Source organism: Pungitius pungitius, chromosome 8 (genome assembly GCF_949316345.1).
Source record: "Pungitius pungitius chromosome 8, fPunPun2.1, whole genome shotgun sequence".
Classification (NCBI taxonomy): domain Eukaryota; kingdom Metazoa; phylum Chordata; class Actinopteri; order Perciformes; family Gasterosteidae; genus Pungitius; species Pungitius pungitius.
In genome coordinates, this window is record NC_084907.1 from 12,517,098 (window position 1) to 12,541,189 (window position 24,092).

General features: G+C 44.1%; 1 protein-coding gene and 1 long non-coding RNA gene across 3 annotated transcripts in view; both read left to right on the top strand.

The window, feature by feature from the left end:
- Window positions 1-9,910: 9,910 nt before the first annotated feature.
- LOC134132296 (uncharacterized) lies at window positions 9,911-10,680 on the top strand. The gene is made up of 2 exons (XR_009956844.1): window positions 9,911-10,272; window positions 10,535-10,680. It is a non-coding gene; the product is annotated as an uncharacterized LOC134132296 (long non-coding RNA).
- A 10,666-nt stretch (window positions 10,681-21,346) lies between these two features.
- The window catches only part of pdzrn3b (PDZ domain containing RING finger 3b), a 70,685-nt gene continuing 67,939 nt past the window's right edge, over window positions 21,347-24,092 (top strand). Inside the window, exon 1 of one of the 2 annotated variants that reach the window (XM_037448091.2) lies at window positions 21,347-22,224. In XM_037448091.2, the coding sequence (XP_037303988.2) occupies window positions 21,511-22,224 (714 nt within the window). In that variant the 5' untranslated portion in view covers window positions 21,347-21,510. The remainder of the gene's footprint in view (window positions 22,225-24,092) is intronic. The other variant, XM_037448090.2, reaches the window with a different exon arrangement.

The window sequence follows — 24,092 nt, forward strand, 5'->3', positions numbered from 1 at the left end:
GTGCCTGGTCTACTTTTGCTGTATCTGCAGGCGGCTGTTGACCTGGACGCGAAGGTCTTTGTGTAGTAACAGCAGCGAATGTTCTTGGATTAAGATTCGAAAATCTGTGTATTCAACTATTCAGACCTTGAAGAATGCGGCTTCAACTGAGACGTTTAGAATCATCTGATCATCTGAAACATACCTTTTTATTTTTTTTTTTGTTTTAAAATACTGCAGTAGTAGATGCAGCTCTCTCCGTCTACTCACCAATGGAGGTTTGAGCCAGAAAGTCAGTGAGGGCACGACGGCCATGTGGCGTCTGAGGAAGAACAGCAGCCTTACTTGTCCTTTTGAGACGAGCCAGCATGACAGAACGAATCGGCGCTGACAGAGTAGGCCAATCAAGGACGCAGGAACCCATCTCCGTGGTTCTTTCTCTGCCCCCCCCCGCTCATCAGCACAGCGACACGTGTCGGCTCGGACTAACCCAAAGAGACGTTTCTGGGCCACGGTCAGTACCTCTCTGCAGCCTCTCACAGGTCAGCTGGCTCGTCGTCTGGCTCCCGGCGGGTAGCTGACTGGCAGTGCATCCCAATGCAATACGAGGACATTACACAGCCACAAAATGACAGAATAGCAGCTTGCATTAGTGTTTTGCCAGTTTGACGGCTGACAGCACGAGCCAAAGTTGGCAACTTGAGCGTTGTGCCACAACAGAAGGCACGTTGTCGTCCAGTATTGCAGCAGAGAACGCTCTGTGATGCGGTTTGTCAGACCGAGGACGGCGGCATGCAAAAAACTAAGAGAAGGAACTCTCCTCTCTGACGTCAGCTGACAGGCTCACGCTCACACTTCTCGACTTTGGTGAGGACGGTGAATCTTGGTGCTAAACAGGAACAGATGGCGCTCTATGGGGAGCAGACGCAGGAAGCGGACTCGCACTGGTGTCGAGCTCAAGGGGATCACATTGGTAAACCTGCCTGGGCAGCGTCAAAACGCTCAGCACCTGGCCCCCTGCGTTTCATGTTTGAATGAAGCGAAGTGAAGGTTGCTGCGGATCAAAACAAGTCCTTGAAGATGTGGCAAAAGGTTTTCCTGAAAAAATAAACGCAAATCGACAGAAATTCAAGTCGCATTTAAAGTCCATTCAGGAAATGTCTTGTGTTTTCCTGCAGTGCAGAGATCTGCTGTGTGAACAATATATACGCATTATATATCTTTATCTTGAGTGTCCAGACACACACATCAGTTGTCTGCATGGTTTGGGTTACAGTGCATTATTTACTGTAGTATGAAAGGTAATTGAAAACAGCCTGGTGTGAATTTTACATTTTCCCTTTTTAATACAAAAAGGATGTACGGCCCTAACAAGGAAGCGGACCCAACGAGGGTTTTACGTAAATCAGAAAAAAAAGAAAAATGATGTCAATATCATTGACCTAATTATATCATCAAATGTGATTTAGACCGAATAAATATAATTGGATGTTGGGGGCGAAATGACTTTCCACACTGAAGGGATGGATTGGTGTGTGATCAAAGGGAAGCGCTTCTAAAACACAGAAATGACAACTTCAAATCCAGCCTTTGCAGTGGTACCAATAGAAGTTCTATTTCAGCTGCGTCAAAGCGCTGAATGAGACCTTGTCAGACAGAACATCTGCTACAGATTACTCTTTCATAGTGTTGATTCCTCAAATCGAGGCCATGATCAAAAGCAATCGCGACAGCCACAGTTCTATATTTAACATAAATGCTCCACCATGGATGGTGTTGGTACATTTGATGTCTGAATGAGGGCTAATCCTCCACTTTTTTAGTTCAATACCATTAAAATACTGTACACATTAATAGACTGATACATGTTGCTTCAGACTATTCAACAGCTTAATGCCCCCCCCTTTGGGATATTTGAAGTTTGTGCCTATTCTTGTAGAGCTGTACCTCACTCGGTGGCTGGAAGCTATATTACTTTTGTCAACCACCTTAACAACTGAACTCACTCTCCTTCTCTCTCACAAACGACGACATCTGTTTCTCATCTTCCCGTTTCCACCCTTCTGGAACAGCAGATTATCATTTATGATTTAAGCTACAAATTGTGTGTTTTATTGTGTTTGGAGGTCTGCAATATAAAATACACTCAAATTGAACATTAAACACAAAACATGCATGACACTAGTCGGCACCAAAATGTACACCATTAGGAAGGATCTTTTAATTTCATTTTGAGATGTCTTGCTCCTTTGAGGTTGCAACCGTTATCTCTTTTGTTCAATGTCCCCAGCAGGTCATCACTTTCACATATCCTGTGAAAAATGTGAAAGAGCAAACCAGAACTAGATGAGTATCTCTGACCTCAAAGTCATCGACCAATCAAGTGTTGTGGAATGAATTGAGCTGGACCTCTTTATTTATGACCAACGTTCTTCGAACCAAGACTACAAACTATTCAACCTTGGGCAGAAACCAAGTGCACTCGTTCTCTTTGAGAAACCCTGCAGAGCGTTTTGTATTATCTGGTCTTGTATTCTTCCTTCCACTAAGGTCAACGCTTCCTCAACAACAATTTCTGCCACGGTACACAACGCTGTTCTTGGTTAAATTGATTGGATTACCTGCTATGTAAGACGTGTATAAGAATAGCATGTCTACATCAACATAATTTTCCACTACCTTTAAGTCTACAGTGAAATAAATATCATCATCTGCATTACAAGGCTGAAGGTTTGGGAGGTTAGGAAAGTGGAAACTATGAGTGCATCAGTTTTGAATGTCATAGCTTGGATTATTACAAGTGCATCGAGAATTTCAGACCATCTTTGCACAGGAAACGAAATGTCAGCAGAACGTGTTTGCAGTGTCCAAGATCATAAACAAAACTAACAATCTATTTTCAAAGGGACTTGATGAAGGAGGGGAGAGCATTGTGGTTAGATGGTGGCCACTGTAAAAACACAAGGGGGCAAAGACATTCGGTCACATAATTGTTATCACAATAAGAAAGTAAAGTTGGGTTTGAAGGAAAAATGACAAAATAACCCCCTCTGTCAGCGCACCCCACTTATTTTTGTGAGTGGAGCAGCTCCAGGTTTCGTCTCACAGATAACAGCCACAGCTTTCTGGTTTCTAATTTTTTTTTGTTGAAATATTGACGGAATGAAAGAAGCAAACAATCAGGAAGCGTTAGAAAGACCACTGCAATTTTGAGTTGTGCTTCCGAAAGTGTTCTTCTCCTCAAGCCCAGTGTGGGACATGAAATAAATGCCAGTTCAAATGCACGTGTATGCTAATATACAATAAAGGGCATGTAATCACATTTCTGCAGTGATTTACATCATTGGCAATATCATTCATTTCTATTCCATTCAAAAAACATCTTGTGTTGCACACAGTCAAGTTGACAGCAAAGCCCTTCAAATGCAAATCTGAACCTCTAACTCACATTTAAGATTATATGACAAGGCCAACCAAATGGGGCAGCGGCGCTGAACACCGTTCATCATTCCCATTAATGACACTTCTCCGGGAGCAGAAATGTCTCATTAGACAGGTCAGGACCTGAATGATGGCTCCTTGCTCCGCAGATCTCTCTTACCTGACAAGTGGCTTTCGAGCTGCTGCAGCATACGAGTTACCCTGCATGCACCTCTCCATGTGTGTGTGTGTGTGTGTGTGTGTGTGTGTGTGTGTGTGTGTGTGTGTGGATAACGGAGAGTCAGCACACAGATAAGCCATTTGATGTTCTGGCCTGGGAACAAGCGGGTGTTGACGTTTCTACAGAAGCCTGCTGTGATAAGGACTCCTCTCCAGCATTCCGTTTTCTACCGAGCTCGACGTTTAATGTGTCATCCTGAGGGTCGGATTTTACACAACCATGTGAAGTGATTTACATCAGCGGTGGAAATTAGCTTTTGACATGAAAGGTCTTCCTCTGGGTATGTAAATAGCACCTAGCAGTTCAAGGATATAAATATGTATTTCCTTCCATTCAGGTTCTACAGTGGGAGGCCGTTTGGTTACACAAGAAGTCACACTTAAAGGGAATAGTAAAAGAGAGTTTTACAACATAAGGGATATTTGGAAGCAGAATACTGTCTCTCTGAGAATAAATTCAATACGACAAGACTAAGAGTATACAGCCAAGCTGGGGACTCTGAGTCTGTTCTGTACTAAATACTACATGCTCATTTCAGCAAGTTGTTTTGCTTACGATAACAATGCTACCATGATAATGATGTTAACAGAGTCAACAGTCCTCCATTCAAGTTGCTGGGAGGACATTTTTACTGGTTACTGGTAGTACTGATGTTTTAATATGACTTACAAAGGTAAACCTGACCATCGTGGTTCGCCTTGGTCCTTAGCGCCATTGGGCGAGCTTAAAGTCATGCGATACCATGGAGGATCACAAACTGCGTCAGCTGGGACTCCGGCGGGGGCCTCCATCAGTGACGCAGATCCGGCTACACTGATGCATTAGAGCTTAGAGTAGAGGAGCACACAGCAATTTTCACCAATTTCATTTACGTAATCATGCAATTCATCACGTAATCAAGCCGGCAGTTGTTGAGAAATTTCATTTAAAACCTCAAACAAAAACAAAAAACATATTTCAACGGAGAAGTGAGAAGTTTGGATTGTTGGGGCCAGGTGGAACGTTATGATGCACTTATGCGTCTTCTTTTTTTTTTTCTTGCACGATTTAACATATTACACGTTACACGTTCCCACTCCATCATTTCCCACCTGTCAATGGAGTCCAACGTCCCTGTAGTTGTCTGTTATTTGACTTCAGTCCCCTGGCAGTTAACCTCGGCATGGCTAAGTGAGGCGAGCTTTGAAAAGAGCTTTTGTAAAGAGGAATTCTCTCTTTGAACGATGTCTACAAACCCAGCAGCACGCAAGGCAATAGGTCAGCACGCCGGGGACCGAAGCCCGAGTCGTGACTTTGATACACTGTAAAGGCGCAGCACGACCAGAAGAATGCTCTCCCCCCGAAGCACGGATCCCATTTCCTCAAACCCCGGCCTGTTCGCAGGGGTCCAACAGACCTCCTCAGGACAACAGTGAGCTTCACTGACCTTTCCCTCAGCGCTGTTTACATTCCATCTTGTAAAGACTTACTGCTCTTTGCTCTCCTTGGAGTCTCTTGCAATGATAGCACTCAACCTCAGCCCCCATCACACACTCCAGCCCTTTGTTTATGTATTCCACAGTTGTTCCAGATGTTGGAAATGATTGAGAGTCAGTGTTCTGAAAAATCGCTCTCAGCTCGGTTTTGCGGGGAGCTTTCATCAGCGACACAGATCATTACAGATTTTGTTTGCCACTGTGTTGACGGCAGAAGTGGAGGCTGTCGACTGAAAGGGGCCAGAAAAAAGAAAAGGCCTAAGTGGACAATGATGATGGATAAGGATCCATCCCACTGATTCGTCCACAAAGTCAAATGTGACTTCTTCAGGTCTGCATTTTTTAAAGCGGAGTAACGGCTCATTTTGAACACCTCAGGACAGCAGAGAGATGATCCCCTTGGTCATGTGTCCTTATGACGGATAATGGGACACCAAAGAGACAGCTTGCGTTGATTAAAGGTGGAGACAACGTGGATCTGTTCTCATTTCAGTGGAGCCCAACATGGTTCAACTCGGTGGAGATTTAAGTAAGTCTAGAATAATTGAGGGAACGTTGTTTTAAAGAGCTGCCTGGCTTTACCTTAACTCAATTTGTGAGTTAACAAAAGAAAAAAAAGAGTCTGCAGGATTACCGGTCGTCTCAAAAGCAACCCGAGCCATTACCAATCAAAGACCAACCAGCTGAGGAGTTCACAATTGTTCCCTTACAACATGAATCAATACTTGTGCCACTGAAACAAGATCAAAACCCAAATTCAAGCCCAATTCATCACTTTCACTGAAGCCATTTGCAGCGCGCGGCGCGCTGTGTTAGTTCAGCACTGCTTTTCTCTGGCCCTCCTATTATTTCTTTTAATGTGACCCCAAGGCACATTAGCTTTCATCAATCAGACACAAAAAAAGAAGAGAAGACACACAACATCTAAGCGACCTTACCTTGTGAGTCGGGGAGGCTTCGCTAATGGACCACATCCGTTTATAGATAGTCTCGCTTTGTACCTCCTTTTCTCAGCTACAGTGCACGCTTCACTTAATAGATAGGGAAGGCAGAGGCGAGTAATGAAATAGAAGTTTACTTTTTATACTCTGCGGGTTTAAGAGAATACGGGTGTTATTAACGGTATCTCTCTGTTTTGCAAGGACATGGAGAGGATTTGTATCCTAAAAACCAGCTTGGAACTGATTTTTCAGAGTGTAAGCACTGATGTGGAAAGCATGGCTGAATGGATACTGTTTTTGACATTATGCAGATGATTTTGATAAGCCATCCAGTTCTCTACACTTCAAATGCACAAAAACAGAACTCTTCTAACTGGCTGCGCTTGTTTTTTTTTAATGCTCAAAACCCACATTTTGACATGTTTGACGTGTTTTTCCTCTTTCTTTTCACTCGCCATCCATTGACTCTACTCCAAAAGCTGTATTTAGTTAATGACAGTAATTGATTGTTTCGTCACTCACACATTGGGGGAGTGGAAAAAAAGACTGCTACCAGTCATAGGAAAGTAATATGTATGAATTGTTTTTACAGCCTTTATGGTTTAGCCTTTGAGACATGAAACAGGCTTTTAACTGTCAGCTTACAGTAAGAAAGAAGATGAAAAAAGGTCAATTTGGCCTTTTGTAGTGTGTCTGGCATCCGAGTGGTATTTAAGAGACACCAGGCGCATGTCTGCTTAGGACACAGATAATGGCGATCAGACCTCCAAGTGCTGACGTGGTTGATGTCAGTCAGTCCAGATCTGCCCGTCTCATTTATTCACAGACTGAATGTCTAAGATCTGCTCATAAGACCTTATAATTATAATAATAACAGTCATAAATATGTAATAATAAAACAATAATAACACATTATGCAATGAATTGTACAGTCAAGTATTATCATACTTCATAAAAGCTTCAGCAAATGACTTGTTGTGGTAATAAAGACACGCCAATGATTATAAGGAGGATTACATTATGATAACAACTGCATAATGTACAACTTTTAGACTAACGATAAACTATGTTATCTGCAACAAAAAGCATAACACTTTACAATATGTTTTTGCTTTTAAGCATTAATGATATTCATGAGTGCTGTAACTATAGTAATACAATAAAATAATCTGATTTTGGCATTATAGACATGACTGTCACAGAAAGTGTGAAAGACTTGTGTGATTATAACAAACAAAATGTTCATGAGAGCTAATTAATCTATAATGAATTGGTTTTAATATAACTTTCCAAAAGAATATATAGGGAGGGTTATTTCAGTGAGCCCATTTTCCGAGGGCTGCATAAAGCCCACAATTTCACTCAGGACAATTTATCACATTTTATTATGACTTTGGCTCTAATTAATCCTGCAGCCACACCAAATGTGGTGGTATTAGTGGTTGAAATATGACCTATTTTCTGCCTCCCAGTCCAGTCTCTAACTAAGACATTCTTTAGATGAATAGCTTTTCAAAGAATGCTCCCCTTTTTCCCTCCGCTTCCCCCTCTCTGTGACAACTTTGATGGTCAATTATATTTAATAAACAGTTAGAATCAATTTCGGGAGGGCCTAATCCTCCTTCTGAAGCAGACTGTGAAGCCACAAGTCCTGGAGAACTGCTTGAAAATGAACCGTAATGGAAGACATGTGTCATGCAGCAGAGGTCCCTGGGAGCCCCTGGACCTCGGCTCCTTCAGCAGGGAGCTCACACGTAAGCCGGAGAAAAAAAAGCTGCTCTTCATCCCTTTGCCGTGTTTTTCTGGTGGATTTGCCGCCCGTATTTTGAACCCACACCGTGTGTTTCATCAGGGCCCTTTTAAACCGTGCTACCACCCGCGGGGGGATTAGCACACGACGGGGCCCCAACACTTCAGCTGCAGAGGCTCCACACATGTGGCGGGGGACAAACTCTCGTGCCGAAGGTCTTGGTGCTTTCACCAGTCTGGTTAACCCCTGGGTGCATCCGAGAGACACTGCCGTGCAACTGAGTACACACCAACAAATCCTTTTGATGGATGAATGACAAACAGCGCTGACGGCGTCCGCGTGGCTTCCCCGTCTGCAGGAGCCGCAGAACCACGCAACTGCCGAATATTAAACGCCGATGGCGGGCCAGCGTCTGCAGCCCGCCGGAGAACCAACGGCACGCTCTTCCTCGTCTCCTCTACAAACCGATGCATTGTCCTCCGCGACATCTGTGTGTGATTTAAATGAATCCTGACAGAAAGTTTACCTTCCCAATACAATACCACATATTTTTCTAATTTGCATCTTTCTTTCATCCAGACATGCTCAGTACACGCTAATTTACTATAAATAAAATCCACGCTACCCTGGATACCTGTAAATATTCTTAACAGCCTAATTAGGCCTCCACAAAGCCAGTCCCCCGTGTGTGTGAGTAAACACTGATTTGCATCCAGCAGGTATATTTTAGACGTGCTGCACATCCTGCAGGGAGAGGGAAGTGATCACGTAAGCAGCCTGTGAGCGCTGTCTGTGCCGGAGCCGCACTCTGGAAAAAAATGATCATCTTTTGGTCCTGGCAGCGAGAGCACCAACAGCATACGATGTCCTGGTTTGTTTGCTCACAAGATGTGGCTAGAATACACACACACAGATGCGTCTCCTCTATATTTTTGGTCAGCGAGTCTATTACCATCGACACAATCAAGGAAAACGGTTTACTTAGCCCATTTCAGGATGGCTTTTTGAGTTTCAGAGAGGCAAGAATGTTTTCCGGAACAACAGTGGAGCAGTGTGGTGGAGTAATCATACCCGCAGTATGGGACGGGTCACGTTTGGGTAGATTGGCATTGGAGAGACTGAGATTATTGTTGGCTTTTTAACGTTTCAACCTCTCATGGTGGGAGACGCTGCAGATAGATACCACAGCTGTGAGACTTTAACAACCCACAAGTGCAACTTATTTATTGATTATGTGGACTCCGAGGGGTTTTCCAGAGATTTAGTGTTGCTGTTTCCGAGAGAAAGTTTTAACCAGACGAGCCGTCCCACACTGACGCCCACAAGGTACCAAGAGGACTGTAGTCTGTTTCTTTTCTTGGATATAAATTCAGCCAGGGCTGACTGACAGAAATGCTACACTGAGATACTCCTTATGACATCATCAGTGTTTTCTTAGACAGACCTCCTGAGCCCTATTATCTATTATCTATTACACAGGAGAGTGGAGCTTCTGACGGTAAGCAGACTCATTGGGAAGTGTAAAATCAGTAGAATGGGCCTTCAGTGTGATTTCATCTGTATGACGTTGCATCACCTACTTGGATATTCATTGAGGCCCCGTTGCCCCAATAATCCTCAAACATCATGCTTCTCAATCATGAATCATTGGAATTCTCTCCATATTTTATAGGCCATCAATCCAGCACAGATGTTATGCTTTTGGAGCACAATAAGTGGCTCTCTGCTGCAAAATAGAAGGAACAAAGTCAATGAACTGGAGCGGATTTGTAAATAGGAATTGGGGGGGGCCGGTTCAACTTTGTAAAAACTTGTTTCATGTCAAAGTCAGAACTTTCTTGTGGTTTCCCTGCGTTCTCATGAGCAAAATATATTGACACAGTTCTCGACAATGAAAGTGCTTGTCTGGCCACAACACTGAGAGCTCTGACATCATGAGCTGCGCTGGAGAACGTCCAGATAGAAGTGGCAGGACATGCAAGCCCTCGGAGCTCCATCTGGCGCGAGGACGTGGACGCAGCCTGCGAGCTTTATTGTGTGTGGCATTGTAGCAGGATGATTGCTTTTCTAGTGGCTCTGCCCACTCGCATTATTGTCCCCCTTAATTTATTATAAAAGGAGGGACCTGTAGATCTGCTCGCTCTCTGACAGCTGATACGCACCTCCCCCTTCCGGGTTTACCTGGCTGCAGGTCCGGCAGACGCTCGGCACTCTCAGCAGGGTTGCACATATTGTTCCACCGTGCAGGTATGTGGCAGTCTATTGCGCGTCTGCGATTTAGTCTCCACCGTAATAAACTTGCGTTTATGTGCAGGCGCTGGCAGGTCGGACTGCGTGTTTGCTCGTTTTGTCCCGGAGCTATGCCACGCTGAGGTTCCGACTACCCTGACCCGTTTTGGACTGCTGCTGCTTTGTGGGGGAATAAAACCCACACTTTTTACGGACATTGCCTGCTGCTGTGTTCGGGTGTGGAAATCCCGTTGTCCGTATTTTAATGCCTATTGTATTATGTTTTCATGTTTAGCTGCCTGAAATAGGAGGTGGATGGCAAGGGAGATTTTTCTTTATTATTTTTGTAGCTATTTTTGATTATTTGATGGTTTAGTTATTTGAGTTCAAACTGTAACCTGTATTGATATTTTCCTTTCTTTTTTGATTTGTATTGGATCGTTATTGTTGTTGATATTATTTCCAGTCTCCCATTAACTGTCCATCTTTGTGATTCCAGGCGCTGAGGGCCTCACTGGTGATCCTGTTTGGTGATGGTGTCCCTTCGTGTGTAGTGTCTTATTCACTCCCCTCCTTTGTTTTGCTTTGTCTTTGTGTGTTTGGAGTGTTAATTTTGGATTGTGGTGCTCCCATTTTAAGTTTATACCTCCACCCCTCACTCACCTTGAGCACGAAGGCCCCAGCCCTGGAAAACATGATAATTTATACCAATAGGATAACCTTTTTTTAGATTTGAATTGTGCCTAATAAACTGTTGTATATGCTTTTGGAAACACGTCTCTTGCCTGCTCAGTGTAACGAACTTGTGTTGTCCTTTTGTTAGATTTAGTAATTTACCTTATTCATAGATTTCTTTCTTTTCCCTGGGTGATTTCTCCCAGGGTGGCGTTGCTGGTTTCCTTTTTTTTCCCTAGTTAAAACATAGATTATCGGGGTAGTTCCTACCCCACCTCACACTTGCCACAGCATGAAAGGACTACGGCAGTTTATTCAGTGTTGCCTGATGATCACTGATCTGGACCTGCAGTCGATGTTTGACCTGCAGGCCACAAACGCCTGGCATGACTTTGCATGAAACGGCAATCAGTGTCTGTGGGATGCTGAGCTTCAGCATATCATCTCGCAGCATGGATCAAAACACCCCACGATCATGAATATGAATGTGTCCGCATCGCGACTTAGATTAAAATGAAAGGAACTCATTTGGAACTTTAATTTCATTCGCACAAAATGCACACAAAAAAAAGAAATTGCGAGGTACTGAGACTTTACAGTATATGCTCCGTGAACGATCATTATCTTGCTCATTAGATGCTCATCATTTTCATTTGGAAAACAAAACCGCTGATGCGCGACCAAAAGGTGTCATATAATAAAGTGTGATGAATGGTGTGTTGTGGATTCAGTGCGGCTCACGTCGTTTGAAAGAAAAAGAAGGGGAAAAGCGTCCCTGTACTCAAGCTGGCATAATGACGTCCCAGCAGACTTGTGATTCTGTCCGCAGTGTTGGTTCAGCATGAGTTCAGCATTTAATGTGATTCTGATAGATTGGAGGGACTGCCATACTTATTCCATCAAAGCAACACATGTTGTATAAGTAATAATACTGCCATAGTTATTTGTTTTCTCTTAAAGGGTCATTTTTCCCAGATAACATGGTTTTATCTATTTGATGGGTGTTGCACTATTTAATCCTCTGATGGCCATACCCTACAATGTGTGTGATACACATCAAGTATAAAGATGGAAACAATCAAAGTTACATCACACCTTTGAGGCAAAGCAATGGCTGCTTTTCAAATCATCTTGCTCCTACATGGCCTCACCAGGGTTTTTTTGTCATGTAGAAATGATTGCAAGTGGAAATGGGAATTAGATAACAGAAAATAACTGAAAGCTATGCTGCAAGTTTATTTAAAACAATCTACAGTATGCATGTAAAGAAACTAAACAGTTAAATGTGAACACAGACGCTTACTTTGAAAGTAAACCAAACGAGTTATTGAGCAGGAACTGATGCTCGTGGGAGTGAGAATGTGCTCATGTCGATTTCAACTTTTATTGTGTTGTCCTTTGACCTTATATCTGCTTGAACTTGTTTCAGTTTTAGAATGTGACCCGGATGATGTCTAAGCTTCATCTGAAAATTGATGGGACCACGGGTTTGTCTCTACATCACCATAGTAACCGGTCTACCTGGCTGAAAGGTAGCCAACGCCAATTTGGTGTTATCAGCAGACACATTTCCTCCTCCAGCTTTTACTTGTCATGTCATTAGAGCATCACAATGACTTCAGACACAATCCAGGACGGCCTCAAGGTCAATCACTTCACAAAGTTATTCAAGCCTTGCTCATTTGTTACAAGTAGGTCAGAATCTGGAATTTTAAATAGAGTACCTGTTGTGCAAAGCAGAATTAACATATTTTTGCACACAATGTTTTTAAATCAAAGCTCCTGCGTGTTATTTCGGGCCCAGCCCACACACTGTTCCCTTTGTGAGATTTATCCCACACTGTGATCCAACGCAGAACAACCAGCATCACAAATGGACAAAGAGAGCGGGGTGTATACATAAATAAATGTATACATTATTATTTTTAAAGCGTGTAAAAGAAGGTTTTCTTCTGCTGCAGAGTTGAGGTGTGTTTGTTTTCACATCAATCCTAAGAATATAAGCAGAGACGCTATCTGATCTGGCCAGGTAGAGCAGCAGCAGACTCCTCTGGACCGAATGGAGCCGAGGTATTTGCCTCTCAGGCATCCGCAGTACAACACTGAGGAGTATAATCAGCCGTGAAATCTTGTGACTGAGTCCCATTCTTTGCAAAATGAACCCATTAAACGACTGAATGTAGGGATTCCTTTTATTTCATTCCCAGTATATATATTTTCACATATGCTACAGCGGACTGATGTATGTAGCCGCTAACCCTGCGCAGCCATAAAGGAGAGCAACAACTAGGACGACGCTCTGTTATTTTGGTAATAGCTAATTAGAGTGGGCTTGTTTCCGATTAGCTCCTAATGCTTCTCACACAAGCCGTTGCCTTGTTTCTGTGTATATGGAGTTATCCCTCAGCGAGCCCCTCTCACCATGCTGTGCTGCCGGAACAACCCGTCTGACTCCTTCAATCAGGCGGTTTGTTGTCCTTCATCACGATACATAATAACGGCACAAGGTCAGCCCATTATTCTTGCTTTGTAAACCGTGAGCTTTTCTTTCTTTTTTTGGATTTAAGTAATCACTGTGTTGAAATGGTCCTGAGAAGCTCCCAGGAGAGAGAACTGATATCCGGTTGAATGGCTTTAATTACTCTGTGAAGAAGTGACTGCTCTCACGCTTAGTTGTCTACAGACAATGTCATCTTGTGCCTTTCTTTTGTACACTTATGTTTCTGTAAGTCCTTTGGTTAATCATTAAGTATAGTACATCCAGCAATAAGTCACAAAAACATGTCATTTGTTTCGCCTTTAATAACCCTAAATCAAGCGCGTGGGCTTAAATCCAGAGAGATTAAATCCAGGTAAGAAGCAACCATCATGGTTCAAAGAAGCCACTGCTGACTTTTGTTTGGAAGCAGTTTCTACAAAGTGATACGCCTTATCCACCAAATCACCTATGCCAACCTGCTCCATCATCCATGTGAGCACTCAAGGGTTCTTCTCGGTCGTATTTATCCCCCAGCAGGCGGCTGCACAAGCTCACCAGGACCCCTGGTGCTGTTTCGGGATTTGTCTCTTTACCTGGCGGAGAAAATCAACATATTTCAAACGGATTCACCTTCAAGAACAAAGTTTATCTGAGCAACTTGTTGACGTCTAGTTAATTCGTTGTGTCTGTCAGTGTCACAGCAGGGGGGCAGAAGTAGGACTCACACACACAGACTCAGGCACAAAAATTACTTAATTTACCAAAATGCCTAAAAGGGGAAACAACAAACCAGGAACATGCTCAAACAAGCCGCCACCGACATGGGAAACACATTTAACCCACTGATGAGGGACACACATGGTTTAAATACACTTGGAAGGTGCAGGTGATTGGACCCAGGTGGAAACGATCAGGAACACGGCAGACAATTACAGGAAGTGAAGCTGACCCAGGTACAACGAGGCAGGAAACTACAAAATAAAACAGAAAACAAACCCACACCGTGTCATACACTTGACACGTCTCGCTTGATACAAGTTTAAAAGCTAGCAGTAGATGATTCATTTTAAGGTGCACCGTGAGGTTGCAGACTGTAACCGTCTGACATTCTGCCGTGTGCCAAGCGTGCAGGATAACTACTAAGTATCTGACAACCACTGTCAGAAGAAAAACCAGCAGCGTGGTGCTTTAAACTAGCATTTTTTTCCAATGGCCAGCAGTGGAACTCCTCTAGTTGCAAAAGGAAGTCTTTTTGTGTAGAGGTCTGTGAGAAAATGACTCCACATGTCATTTAGTACCTATGTTACCTTCTTCAATACAGCGTGATGTTCATTTGTAAATTCTGCTCCCATTTGGAGTAAAATATGAAAAGGCAGTGAATGCTTTAGGGCGTGGCTACCATGTGATTGACAGCTTGCATTGTTTGTGTTTGTCTTGGAGCTGTATTTCCAGTTGATGAAAGTTAAACATAATGACCTTTGGTCCGTAGAATAATCTGCCCTTAATTAGCTCCGCCCTCTTGAACAATTGAATTGCTGTAAAAAAAACAAGATGGCCAAAATACCGAACCTAATGCTCCAAAAACGGAACCACCTTACTCCATGAAGAGGATGCACCCCTTATTAAACATAAACTGCTCATTGTAGGTCAGCAAAAGTAAAACAGATCTTAATTTGGGTTCATTAAACACTACCGATATATGGATACCCATAATTCCTAAACACTGTTCTATTAAAAAAGTCCACTCCTTGTTACTCTTTTCCAAAAAACTATTTAGATGTATATCCTCATAAGATTCAAATAGCAAAAGACACCAGCAGACTGAACACTATCTTCCATTTTAGCTGTGGGACAAACCCACTCCACACAGGATTCATGAGTATAAATATCAATCTTGAGCCGACCTATTTCCAACGTTATTGCACAGCACACCTGGGAGATGGGACAAATGTGAAGTGAACTCAAGCCAAAACAGCCCTTTAATGAACAGCGACAAATATGTGATATTTGCGGCTGAGAGACTTTTCATATTTAAGGTACAATAACAGAAGCTTGCAGAAGTCAGTGTTCATATTCAGCATCGGTCTTATTACATTTGTATATATCACCGTTATCATATTCAAATATCATCTAATCTAATGAGCTGCTTGCACACTTGCATAATAAAAGCAGAGCAATGTAGACAGTGGTCTGTAACTATATTCAGAAAACTCAACGTTTGCCAAAGAAAGCATTAAAATTGCATCCCAGAGAAAAGCATCTGCGTGTGTTCCAGCACGTCAACTTCTACTGCTGTACAGAGGGGACACACTGCATTTCTCCCACGCGATGTGACACCAGCGGTGGCCGAGTGGCCTCTGTGCTGCTGGCCTGGAGGTATCAGCGGTCACATGCTTCACTTTCTGCTGGGCCTCATCGTTGGGTCGGCCCGAAGCAGCCGAGCAGGAGTCCACTTTTACCCGTCGTTGCAAAGATGTGTTGGAACAGGTAACACAACGAGAGGAGTTGCTGTCAGAATTTGGGCTCTGTGTCAAAGTGCGAAATAAATCGACCTTGGTTCATTTCTCCAAAGCAATGGGCTTCGTGCTCGTATCGCGCTCTTCTGCTGCGCATGGGAACGTGTGAACTATGCCGGTCGGATGACTTGTCAGCACCGTAGTCACGGCTTTCTGGCTCATGGCCGCTGTTCTCGTTTTCCACAAGCTGTCAGCATTGCAGCTTTTATCTGCGCCTCCAGTTGTGCCGTCACCCTGCCTCAGGTGTTGAAACAGCTTCTCCAAAAACATGGATTGTTCAGTGAACAACGGACACAATACACACACACGCTATCATTTTAACCTGCAACAACGGATTAGTGGGCCACAATGGAAGCAGGTGACTATTTTTTTGGACATCACGCTCTTTTGTGCATATTTTTTGGATTGAGGACTGAAGATGCTGGTTTTAATTACAGAACATGTGTTGTTAGAATTAGGGCCGTCGTGGCTACATAAAGCAAATCCAAACCAAATGGCACGGAAATTGCAGCGGTTGTTGAGGAGCACATTAAGCTGCAAAATATTCTCCTAACACCTCACTGTCTGCAGGGTTAATGTACACATTCTGGATTGTTTTCCATTTAGCTGGTCTTGCAGCGTTCACTGTACAAAATCTTAAGAACTATCCTCTTTTTTTTGACTGTCCTGTAAACGTCTTTTCACTAGCAGCAGTCTGCAGGGAAAGTATTTTTTTTTTGCAGCACCAAGTGACAAAAGAGAGACTGGACGGGTTGAACCACACACTGTGTCCCCTCATTGCAGAGAAGCAGATGCAGAAAGGTTCACGTGGTGCTTTTCCAGTATTTATCTGCTCACTCACTGTAATCATCTCCTTGAGGCAGAATCCAATATTAGCATTTAACATTTGTTTTAATCTAAGGGTAATGTTTTGGGCACTCAAGTCAAATTCAGGTCTAAGACCACAATTAATGTTTTAATGCAAAAATACAATAAATATGAAATGTTATTTAGCGGGATCAGAAACCATATCCATTAAATGTGATGTGGTTTAACTTTTAATTTTTTTCTACAAGCAGTTAAGCCAAGATACGATGTGCCAAGTATACTTTGAATGTTATTTATGGACCCAAAGGGAGCGCAGTATCCAGAAATCCAGCGGAGCTTCAGAGGCTTCAACTTTCTTCCCAGTAGATTCTCTAGTGGCTTCCTTCCTTCCTTCCTCCCCCCTGCAGAGGGGACTCATCTGTTCCTGATAAAACGCACTTGTGATTCGGAAACCTTTGCAACGAATGTATTTCGCTAGTCCATCTGAAGACATGCTGAGGGCTGTATATGAGATCTCCCACAGATCCCACCCTGCCAATAGGTTCAGGTATTCAACCAGAGCACACTATCATCATCTCAGGAAAGAAAAAGGGATGCTCGATTTCAACTTTTTCCAGCATTGCTTAGAATGGTGTGCAAAGATTTTACAGGCATGGGAGGAGCTTCTTGTTTTTATTCTCTAATGCTAATGCAGTTTCCCGCAATGCATTATACTTTTTGGGATAGTAATACCAAATCCATCTTGATTGCATACAAATGATGGCAGCAGTTCCTGGGAACACTTTTTTTCTTTTTTCCCATCCTGGGAAAGGACTTGTATGCCGTTACATAAATTCACTGATACAAATTACAAGTGTTAAAAGTCATAAATTAGTGTCCGGCAAACATGCAAAACAACCCCACCAAACAGCACGACATAAAGGACTTGCATGTTCGTTCGTGCACAGACCAAGAAGGAAAAGGTGCGGAGTGGAGCCTCTCTCACAATAATTATTTTAATGATAGCAGCAACAGTTGTGGCAACACCAATAAAACTTGTAATAATGATAATTAGCATTTTTCTTTGAACTAGAAGGGCAGTTTAGCCATAGAGGGCAAAGGCGATGCGTATGTGTACACTGCACACTGTGTGCACATCTCTGTCATGAAGATCTAATTAGCTACTGTGTGTGACTACAGATTTTGGTCAGATTTAGTTTCTGAGACATTGACTTAGTTTGTATGAAATGGGGATTTTCTCTATTTGTGCAGTTTTGTTGTTGGGTAAATCCAGTGACCCACATCCTGTTTCTAACTTCCCTGAGAGAACTCATATCCATCTGCTGGGAGAATAATACTAAATATTTATCATCCTTACTTCATGTACACACAGCCGTTTGTGATAACAATCTTTGCTTTCTTTTTCATCAACAGCAAATATTTTTTTTTATCGCTATCTGTGCCGCGGATCTACATTTGTTGTCTTTGCATCCAAACGACAGATGCACTTAGTGAGACTCTGCCTGTGGCACGACGTGTCAGCAACCGATCAGGGGTGCAATACCTGTCCACCGTGTGCAGTGCGTCACCCACCTGGGTTGTGCAATCATTGCCAAACGGACAATTTGCCCGTGAAGATGGTTGTGATGGTTGAGCTGCTGCTGTAACAACAGAGCCAACGGGGGCCAGGGTGACGGTGGCGTGCGAGCAAAGGCCGCGGCGGCCTCGCCCGTTCGACAAACCGCCCAACCTGTCCATTAGGTCAGAACTCAGGAGCCTTTAAAGTTATTCATTCACTCGAGGCGCCGGAGCCACAAAACTGCAATCCCACCTTGTGAAAGGCCCAATAAGTCACTGATGCTTCCAAGAAAAACAAACCAAACTAAGGGGGTATAAATCATTCCGGGGGGATAGACTCAATTTTGACAATATAGCTGACCCCCCTGGGGAGTTAAAGGCACACGGGGAACCAGGGCGGGACGGATAGTGTATTCCTTTTGTTAGTACAACATGTTTCAGCCCTACGTGAAAAGGCATCCTTGTTGAGCGATAACTCATCTTCACCATGGCCCACATGGCCCGCATGTGTCATACCTAAAGAAGAGTGGTGATGATTACTAGATGGCCCGACTCCAGAGCCAGGCACAAAACCACCCCCATCGCACATGATCAAAACTGGATCCCTCTATTGGATCAACAAAGGCTTCAAGTGAGAGGGATCAACAATGAAAACCAGGACGGCTCTGTTCACTCAAAGCATGCGTTAGTCTGCACACTTTCTGTCAGCATCTATTACGGACTATTGGTTTGCCCATTTTCTCTCTCGAGTTAGACGACAAGACTGATACCACTCTTTATGCCCGTATTCCCAATATGAATCGAGCGCTAGCAGGCTAATAGATTAGCTTAGCATACATACAACCAGGTCCCAGTCCCAGCTGCTCGACCCGTGGTGTAGTTCATGGCCGTGCTGCTTTATAGGGTCACATTTAGAGGACTTGTCAATTTCAACTAATTTCATGCAGGGCCTTCAAAATAATTTGGTTTACAACAAAAACAGTGTTTTGGGGTCTGGGAAAACATTAAAATAAGTGGGTTTGTTACAAAAAATAACAAAACTAGCTCAAACAGGTCTACTATTTAACATGTTATGATATATCTTATTTAGGTTTCATACACTTGTGAAAAAAAGCACATTTCCAAAATATCCAACTATTCCTTTAAATTAGAATCAGCTGCAAACAACAGAGAAGGAAGCACATAAATTATCTTCAAGGACTCTTTCGACCCGCATGTCTGGTGGCAGCATTTGGGTCGCGTCTGTCCCGATCCTTCAGTCACAGTTTACGTTGGGGGACTGGGATTAACTCTTATCTCCACTGGGACGCTGTCTGTCTTTTGGCCTGGACCCAACATGGACTCATCTAAGCCCCCCCGCTGTTGCCACTTTCCCCAGCCTCACGGAAAACCTTCCCAAACAGACCGGTCCGGCAGATAGAGTATCGGTTCCCTCAACACACTGGGCCGTGAAGAGTTCCAGTCTCTCGTAGCTTAATGCTCGCTCCGACACGGTCTATAAAAAAACAACTGCTTATTTATTCTCACTCCATTTCGAGAGCAAACATTTCTCCAAACTGAGGCACCCTCGCAATAAACAGCCGTACTCAGACAGGCAGGTTGTTTGTTCCCACGCTGCAATAATAAATCACAGGCGGCAGGTTGGCCAAGAGGTCGCGAGGCTGGTTGTAGCCGGTGGGCTGCTGGTTTGATCCTGTAGTGCAGAACACAATACTCTGAGGGTAATACTTCCAAGGTACCCCTAACAAAAGTGCTGGAGTTGATATCAGCCCCACGCTGTGAACTGTGAAATAATATATGGCCTTGTGCGGCCGATGTGCATCAGCATGAAATAACTCCAATTACTTTGTGAAACACCGGCCAAAGGAACAGGTGTTAAAGTACCACACCGGTCCTCCCTTCAAGTTTCCCCCCCCGTTCCTATTTCCACATGTTGAAGCATTTCTTATCTCTCCCCTAACAAAAGTGTGTAATTGGACAGTGAGTATTTAAAAGCTGTATATACACAGCACAAGGACCTCTGAATTGGCTGCAAAGGGAGTTCTCCCCCCAGCTCGTCTAAGAGAACCCATAACATCAGTTTAGGATTACCTGTCAGACTCTCTCTGTCACACCCTGTCCACCAAGTCTTTGATAAGCCCTTGTTTTTAGTTCTGGATAATTCGCATATGGAAAGATTTATTGAGCACGGCATTGCATGAAACTGGACTTCCCGAAAGAGAAGGCAAACTCTGGAAATGGGCATCTAATCAAAGGCCGGGTCACAACCAGCTCAGCTAACCCGCTGAGCACAACCTGTTTAATCCGCAGCTCATACACTCAGAAGGCCTACTTTAGGCCCTCAAATCGATAAAAGAAACGGTGTATTCCCATGTTTTTGATGAATGAGGAGTGCTGTCAGAGCTGCATTCCAACAAGAAACACACGGTGGTGTCTCAAACATTTGTTTTTTATACCGCACATTGTGATCCAGGTCCATTTGCCCAACTTTTACCTGATCCGCTCCTCGCTCAAAGTATGTTGCAACCTGAAAGCCTCACTTGTGATTGCATTGATAGTGTCTTTCCAACGCTGCTTGTTTTCACAAGTGTTGTGCATGCCCAAACGCTCTCCCACACAACATTCATCTAGTGGAATTGGGCATTTTTGATATTTAGGACTAAGGTTAATTAACGTCTCATGCTGATTTGAAAGCACTTTTAATCTGTCCGTCCTTCTGCCTTTGGATCCATGGACAAAAAGATGGTGTGTTGAGTGGTTACAAATTAGGTGGGTAAGACAATTTACCCATATTTTCCATGAAACATTTATATTTGCACTGCAGACAGGGATTTTAAGCTCGAGTCTTACACCTCGTATGCGCAGGTAATAGAGCAGTTACGGTAAAGAATTCCTCTTTACTTTTGCCTCTAGAAATGCTGCATTCACTGACTGTTTGAATCAATGCATTTCTCCTTGACTGTTCAGTGTATGAAAAAGTTTGAAATATATATTTTCACGACCGATTCTATAGTGTCATCGGAAGATAATTGAATTTACTAACTTTACATTGGTATTATAAGGTCGATCTTTGTGTACTTTTAAATATAGGGTCTGACGTTTTGTCAGTTTTAACAATGATCACATTTATCCAGATTTGATCATTTTAGTTTTGGAGCTTTTACGACGTAAAATGTCGTGTTTTTTCTACTTGAGAAGTTAATTTAAGTACTGTTACATTTAAACTTTAAAACTTTAACAACTTTAAACTAAAGGCGTACGAGGCACACTTGAACGCACCAACAGTCTCGGTCAATTAGTGGAGTTTAGACAGCGAGGAGAGCTCGCAGTCGGTCTGTGCGCGCTCCCCCAATGACCAGCTGAAAAACGCCCCACTGCTCCGATCACATCTGCGGGGGTGGGGAGTCAAAAAAAAGTTTGGATTCGGGACTTCGGGAAACAATGGGATTCGAGCTGGACCGATTCAGGGGCACCGTGGACCCGGATTTCAAATGTAACCTGTGCAATAAGGTCCTGGAGGACCCGCTGACGACTCCGTGCGGCCACGTCTTCTGCTCCGGCTGCGTGCTGCCCTGGGTCGTCCAGCAGAGCAGCTGCCCCGTCAAATGCCAGCGGGTCTCCGCCAAAGAGCTGAACCACGTCCTGCCCCTGAAGAACCTCATCCTGAAGCTGGACATCAAATGTGACAACCACGCGCGGGGCTGCGACGCCGTGGTGAAGCTGCAGCATCTGGCCGAGCACGCCGAGGCGTGCGAGTACGCGCCGGTCAAATGCAGGAATGCCGGATGCGACGAGACCCTCAGCCTCGGGGACGTGGACGCGCACATGCGGGAGACGTGCGACTGCCGACCCGCGGGGGCGTGCGAGCGCGGCTGCGGCTTGACGCTCACCCACCGGGAGCAGCGCTCCGGCAGCCACTGCTGCGTGCGCGCCCTGAAGGCGCACAACGGCGCGCTGCACTGCAGACTCATCGGCCTGGATCGAGAGTTCAAGAAGCAGACCATCAAAGCCAACAAGAGGGAGAGGTCGCTGCTGGCGCAGCTTTCCGCCGTGCACAGCGAGCTGCAGGTGACAGCTCTGAAATACCAGAAGAAGTTCACCGAGTACAGCGAGAGGATCGACTGCCTCACGCAGACGGTGGCTTTTTCCTGCAAGGTAAGCCCGCAGGCGCCCCCCCCTCTGAGACTCATCCATAGTTACTTTCTCCCTGTCACTCTGGTAGGCTCCTGTAAGATAAAAAGTTAATTCGGACACACAAGCAGTACATTTTCTCTTTTTGACCCCTGACCCTGCTGTACAACCCGCTTTATGAACTTTAAAACTTTGTTTGCTCTATGGGACTCACGAACTTCCTTTACTGCACCTCCATGTTGTTTGGATATATATATATATATATCCAGAGTACACCCCAGATGGAACAATAACTTTTTATTAAAAAGGATTTATCTGGGGGGCTTTCAGGAGTCCCACGGCGCTCAGAAGATTGTTCCTTCACTGTCTGCTTTGAGACATGGACGTCAGCTGTGTCTCTGGCCAGCTGGCAGTCAATGGGGGAGGGCCAAATATTTACTGCAGTTCTGTACACAACAAGAGCCAGGCCCCAGTTATATTACCTCCTCGCAGCACGCTTGCCTCAGCCTCTCATCGGATGTTCACCACCCCCCCCCCCCGAGACATTCTTAACACATTAGACACGTGGAGCGGTGTTAGCAGCACCAAAGTTGATCCAGTGTTGTGAAACACACGGCTATTCTCAACAATTGAGTTCCTCGGAGGTCTTTTATAATCCCGTCGTTTTGTGGAAACTGGAAAAGGTGACATGAAGACCTACTAAAGATGTCCCTGGTGAACCGTGTGTTTAAAGGCTGTGTAGGCCAACCTCAGAGTAGCATCACACTGTTTTACTTTAGGGGTGGAGGGGGGGGGGTGCTGCAGTAAATGATCTCAGCGGATGTGGCATATTTTTATAATTATCATGCGTTACATTTTGCCCGCAAAAGCAATTATGGGTCAGGTGTCCTGCTCAGGAACACTTCCACACGGCGGATGGGGCAACTGGGACTTGAACTGACAACCTTGCGGCTCCCAGTACACGACACTACTCCATGCGCCATCATCCATTTTTGAAGCTGGAGTGCAATCAGCTGGAGTTAAAAAAACAATCCATCCATGCTGCTTTTATCTGTAGTCGTTGGTTCGTGGACCACCGTCAACGAGCTCTGGTGAAAAGCAGCAAAAGTTGGAATATTTGGAATCCGAAGAAGTGAGGTAGAGACGGCGTATGCGGTCAACAGTCAAACCTTTAGACGAGCGAACAGGAAGTGCTCATTTCACGTTCGTTAGCCCTCATTCCTGCAGCAGTCTTGAGGGAAAAGCCGAGCTACGCCGGCGTCAGCGAGTTTTATGGCTCAAATTTGGGAACTTAAAACCTCCTCTTATGAGCAATTATGGACACCATAAAGGACGCTGGAGTTCATAAGTCACTTAATGAATGCTCTGGTTGCACGGCTGCTGTGATCAGCGGAGAGGAATCGGGTTATGAAACCGTATCCATCAACACACGGCTGGCAGTGTTGCATGAAGTAATGTGTACAAATGGGATCCTTTACCGGATTTTTCCCTCTTTTAATTTTACACCTCTTAACTCCGTATTCCTCCTTTCCTCACTTTCCCACACAACTGCACATCTTGTTTAACCTCCCTCTCTTTTAATTTGATTTTTATTTTGTTCTCGCTTGGTGGTTTCATTTCTCCGTCGTGGGCTCAGTTCCCAGCAAAACGCTTTCCGGTAGACTGGTTAAATTGCGCATCAAACGCGCCGATGCGGGAGGAAATGGTGAAATGGTTCGTGCTGGTATACAGAAGCTCCCTGGGCCTGTAGCACAGCTGGTTATCATAGTTCATTTGACAGCGGCATTGCAGGCCTACACCGCTGAGATATATATATATATATATATAGATATATATATATATGATATATATATCTATATATATCTATACGTTCAGTGTAATGGCTGTGCTCA